We start from the raw sequence: 6,000 nt of genomic DNA on the forward strand, positions 1-6,000 counted from the left end.
GTAATGTGTCTTTTCTCCTGCAACAAATTACGCCATCAATCACATGTTTTATGTGCAGGTACCTGAACTGGCTGGATTCTGGTTACTGTCACTGGTTCCACAGCTTCCTCTCCAGCTGTTTTTGTTGCTTAATCAGAACATTATGCTACAACCACTGGAGCAAATAGTCCAGTCATTTTCTGTACTTTTATTAATTATTCAGTTACTGACTGGCTTTTTTGCACTACGCCATTCTTCAAAGATCCATGCTGAGCAGTCTCGTTTGCGTGTACTACTTTCTACACAGCAGAAGGATGATTAATAAAGTATTACTCTTACTCAACATTACGGAAGGACTCATTATTTCACAGATGTATTCACAGGGCTGCCCCAAGTTCTGGAAATCAGGGAATTTAAAAAGTGTCAGGGAAATTTGGAGAAAAAAAAAAAAACTGGAAAAATCTCGTTTTTCTCTCAGTAGAGGAAATGGTTTGTTCACTGACTTGTCATACATCATCGCTGGCTGGGCACGGTTAAGTACGTGGGCCGCTTCCCCACTCCTTCATTATTCCTGCTTCTCCCCTTTCTGCCACTCCCCTCAGCTTGCAGTCAGTGCTGCTGATGAGAGGCAGGGAGATGTGAGGAGTGGTTTGTTTGGAGCTGATTCTGAGACTATTGACACAGCGGCTGGAGACAGCAGTCATGCATTAGTTGTGTATGAATGATTATGTGAATGTGTGTGTGTGTGTGTGTGTGTGCGTGTGCTCTTGTTTTGTGACAAAGGCTATGGCCAAAAATTTAATTGTGAGAGTGTGATTGTCTTCTATATGTGCCTGTCAGTGGCTGAGCAATCATATGAAAAATTCAGTGGAGGGAAGTCCCAAGACACCTACAATATCGTTACAGGTGATGAAACGTGGGTCTAACATTATGACCCTGAAACGAAGAGACAGTCTTCTGTGTGGTGCTTTCCAGGGGAGGAACCACCCACAAAAGTTCGACGAAGTCGGAGCTCTGGAAAAAAGATGGTGGCAACTTTTTTCACAAAGATCGGGCATCTCACCTCTGTGACCTTGGACATGCGTCGTACAGTCAATGCTGAATGGTATGTGAACGATTGTCTTCCAAAAGTCATCGCCACATGGAAGTCACAGCATCCAAAGTCTAAGAGTGGGCACCTTCTGCTGCATCACGACAATGCATCTGCACACAGGGCTGCCAGAACAATGGACTTTCTGGCGAAGGAAAAAGTGCGAGTGTTACCCCATCCCCCCTATTCACCTGACCTGACCCCCTGTGACTTCTTTCTGTTCTCTAAGACTAAGGAAAAAATTCAAGGGCAGCGGTTTTCATCAGATGAAGAGGCCATAGCAGCGTACGAGAGTGCACTAAGTGACATCCCAAAATAAGCTTGGACTGACACATTTTCTAAGTGGTTTCAGAGAATGGAAAAATGTATACATGCTAATGGAGAGTATTTTGAAAAGTTGTAAACATTTTTTTGCAAATAAATTTTTTTCACACATTTTGCTAAAAACTTTCGGCATAGCCCTCGTATTTACGGAGAGCTGCTACCTATCCTCATTAGTATTGATCATTAGAGTATTCGTGCACGTTATCTTTTGCATGGACTGGTTACCATGGTCTCATTTCATCAACATGATGTCTGTGACTCGTGAGTAGCTGGCCATATGAGTGGACTTCCATAACAGACAAAAACTGCAGGCCATTTCTTTGGGTATCTCTGACTGATTGGGCATGCTCGTTTCCCACTAATGTGCAGACTCTGCCCATCTGATCTAGTCTCACCGATTTGCCTGCAGGCCAGGTCTCTTTGTGTGTCGTGTAATGAAGTACATTTTTGTGTTTTATCCATGGACCCAGGACTGCTGTGCTGCTCGGCAGGCCAGAGGCAATGGGCAGTGGGTTTCATGAATTGAGACTGTCTCACCGCAAGTACATTGTACAGTGCGGTGTTTTGTAGACAGCTTATTTATTCTAATACATTTTGGCACTTCAAAAGTAGTTTATATGTTGGAAAGTATGGACTATAAGAAAGAAGAAAATTGTGGCAGTGGCTGGCAGTTTATAAGCTATGTACTCATGTATTCCTTGAAAGAAAAATCACACAGTATCTGTAAAATAACAAACATAACACAGTGGGTAATAACCAATGATAGCGAATATAGTAGAACCAACATTTCATTGGCGGTCACATTTAGTGTTGTTTAAACGATTCTTCTCCACCTTATACATTTCTTTCAAGAGGCCTACTTTTTTCTGAAGTTATTTCTGAAATCAGTGAAGGTATTTTAAATCTGTCTTGTGACTCCAACAAAATGCATTTTTTTGTCACCAAATGTTTCATTTCATTGAAATAAAACATTAGTGGTCTTAATAAAACATACATACCATTTGGCTGCTTTCTCCATCTAAAAGCAATTCGTTAAAAGTCCTTACATTTCTTTTAATTTTTTTTATTTTTTAAGTTTTATTTTTTTTTACTTACCCTCGAGCTCTCAAAATTTGTCAGGGGAAAATACTAAAACTTGCCTGGAAATATCAGAGAATTTCACTTTGGGAAACTCGTGGCAACCCTGGTTCAGCTGGTAGGTAGGATAAATTACAGCTGTTGGGTTCAGCTAAACTGGTGACTCTCCGACCTTTGCTTAACGTGATTCAGAAGAATAAAGACCTTCAGTTCAGCAACAATAACTTTATTGCGAGCGCATATCTGACGACTCCCGGCATGCATGGACTGATCGGAGTTACAAAATTTGCTTCCGGCCTCTACAGAAGGATCCTTAATCCTGGGAAAACTTCTGTAGTTATTGGAGAAAAAACAGTAATTGTCCACACTAGCCAGGAGGCACGGAACTACCACTTAACTCAAAAAACAAGGAATAATAATAATAAAAAACAGAACGTATATAAAAGCTAGAAAACACAGCGCCTCTAGAGGTTGGGTGCGGAACTACATAGATGTCGTGTACAATAATTACGACTGCACAGCACAGCACCGCACTGACGCGTGCACGTGCGTGTACACACACCGGCGAGCTTGAATTAGCGCGCGGCAGTGTCGCTACACAGCCTTACTATTGATCTGTTATATGAGCAAAATTCTAAAAGTGAAGCACACCGTCCTGCTACAGTATTATTATGGTTATAAAGCTGGGAGTTCGCAATTGTCATAGACTCAGTATCACATAAATGTCAAGAGCTACTGCAGCACTCACTCTGGTGGCAACAGGACGTGATAATGAAAAAAGATGGGGTGTACGATAAGGCACCCATGAAGCACAACAGACAATATGTTTGTGTAAGCAGAAATAGTCACACTGAAATGTTAGGGTTGTACAGTGAAGATTTATACTGGCCATAGCAACATATGCACTTAGTACATAGTTTGCTTCAAATCTTTCTGCCACGTCAGCTTCACGACAACCAGTAAGTGTGAAAGCCACCAAATATTTAAGGCATTAAGCAGGTGATAGTAGACAGCTGCAGGAAGCCTCTCCCAACCTTGGCTGAGAGCCTGTATTTTGTGCTTTGTGTGCAATTTAGTTCCTAATAGGTACTTGGGAACATGACACACAACAACATAGTTGAGAGGACATTGGTATGTCTTCACCACTTAGTGTTATCTGGCTGTCAGGCATAATTTCTGGGACTGGAAACTGCGAATCTATGGCATATTGCCACATCATTGACCTTCTCTTGTGCACCACTCAAGAATCTGAAATAAGGTCATCCAGAAGGAAAGACTTCATGTTGTGATTTCTTATAAATGTGGTGTTTTGTTTGTACTTTTGTCCAAATGGAACAGCTATCAATACTGTAACTGATGCTCTCATCCAACTGCACCATGCTCATTATCACATGTCACCAAACAGGGATGCTGCACATGTCTGGCTATTTAATGACTATGTGGCTTCTTGTTGTGGCTCCATTAATTCTGAGATTGCTTCATCGCCCTTTCATATTGTTATGACTTTGCTTCCTCAGATTATATCTGTTCAAGAAAGTTTTGTGTTTATGGTACAGACATTTCCCATCTGACATAAACATTATGTCGATCACATGCAGTTGGCTATACACTTAGCTGGGATTTTATGAGGAGGTGTTTTGAATCTCTTACCGTGGTGGGTGCAATGTGACAAGATTTCTGGTGCCAACATTGGAGAAATAGTCAAGGAGATGTAGAAAACGTGGAAAGGGGAGAGGGAGAGAGGGGGGGGGGGAGAGAGAGAGAGAGAGAGAGAGAGAGAGAGAGAGAGAGAGAGAGAGAGAGGGGGGGAGGGAGGGAGGAGGAGGAGGGGGGGGGGGAGATGAGGAAATGTAATCTCATGTTGATTTGATGTGCACAGGTAATCACAATTTTAACTGTTTGTTAAAAATAATACAATGGTTAATAACATTATGTTGATGCTGCCCCTAAAAAAGGGCATTTTCAGTATAGTTATATTAACATTAAAAAAAGCATACTCCTTGTTGTAATTTTCACAGAGATTATTGAAGAAATGGTTGCCTTCTCAATGTAGTTAGTTGTTCTTTTAAGTTGCCTTCTTATGAGCCAAGTAGTTGGATGCATTGCATTCTGAGGCTGGGCAAGAGTGAACAGAAACTGGGTTTGCATGTTTGGGAGTCATGAAGTATTTATTTTCCATGCAGTCGGTTATTACCTAGTGTAGAAATCACAATAAGAATGACAACTACAATGTTCAAACTCTAAATATGGTGAGCTGGTGTTCTGTGTTGTCTTGACAATGAACTATGTAGTTTTCAGTTAGGAATTCGTGTATCATAGTAACGGTAAGTATGTCTGTGGATATCAATGACAATTTTATGTTTGGTTGAAAAGTATAGGGCAATGTCAATGTTACAAAACAATTGCATGAAGCAGCTCTGCATTTGGCATGTTACTGAATAGCATTTGGTCAGAATCAACCTCTACATTGTTATCTTATACATATTGTAAATAATTTTATCAAAGGTAAACAAATGAATTATGAGACAGTTGCTGGCCAGTACTTTACTTTGGGAGATGAAATGTTTAGTACAGCCCATACACAAACAGAAGTGACACACTGTTTAGTTTTCAGAATTAATAGTTCCTTCCTGTAGTGTGAGGGGGGGTTATAGGTTTGAGAAGATTAAAAAGGAGATCCTCCTTCGCCTTTGCCCTCACTATAGGCGGGTCCCTGTGATTCTGGGATCTGAGCAACCCGCCCTTCCATTTCAGCCTTCCCCAACCTATCCCACTCTTTCTCTGATCATGGAACTGTTAATTCCAAAAGCTAGGTAGTGTGTCACTTTCACTTTTGCATCTTTGTTGGCAGTGCTACACATTTTGTCTTGTGAAAGTACTGCCCATCAGTTCTGTCATAATTTATTATAGTGTAAATGATGTTTGTTAATATACTGAGCAAAACTATGAAATTTCTTCTCATCATAAAGACTGAAACGTAATTAAACAACAAAAATATTGTGCACTACAATGAAGCCCGGAGAAACAAATTTGTTTAACTGTATTAGGATTGACATTATGATTGGGCACAAACCTGATCTCAGAGCTTTAACATGTTGAATGTCTTGAAGAGGTTTACAGAATTTTTAGTCTCTATGGCTATGCTGCTGATGTGGATAGTATTTCATTTGTTGATGTACATCTCTGTCTATAGATCTCTCTCTGAGTGCACTACATCATAGGCTGCCCAAGTACAGGGTATGTTATAAAATGTGTACACACTTTGAACTGTCAGTCATTTTCATACTTACAAGTGTACTTCCTCATTAAACTAAAAGTTTCAAATGCTGGTTAAAAGAAGTATCCAAATTGTTGGATTTCACCATCAATACATTTTTGTGTAAAAATCATGCCAGATTTTGACTTCGCACCAAAGTGTTAGATGAGATTTCTGCTCACACCACTTCAATATTGTAGCAAAGTGTGTCCGTATTATGCAGTTCCACAAGAAAAAAAGGAGCATAAGGTCTGGGGAGTGCAAGAACTGGCCG

General features: G+C 40.5%; 1 protein-coding gene across 2 annotated transcripts in view; it reads left to right on the plus strand.

Annotated features, from left to right (window-relative positions):
* LOC124546569 (transmembrane protein 17-like) overlaps positions 1–473 on the plus strand; it is a 51,959-nt gene extending 51,486 nt beyond the window's left edge. For both annotated transcript variants that reach the window (XM_047125047.1, XM_047125046.1), the window contains exon 4: positions 59–473. In XM_047125047.1, the coding sequence (XP_046981003.1) occupies positions 59–301 (243 nt within the window). In that variant the 3' untranslated portion in view covers positions 302–473. The remainder of the gene's footprint in view (positions 1–58) is intronic.
* Positions 474–6,000: the final 5,527 nt, after the last annotated feature.

The sequence above is a fragment of the Schistocerca americana genome, chromosome 1, assembly GCF_021461395.2.
Source record: "Schistocerca americana isolate TAMUIC-IGC-003095 chromosome 1, iqSchAmer2.1, whole genome shotgun sequence".
Lineage (NCBI taxonomy): Eukaryota > Metazoa > Arthropoda > Insecta > Orthoptera > Acrididae > Schistocerca > Schistocerca americana.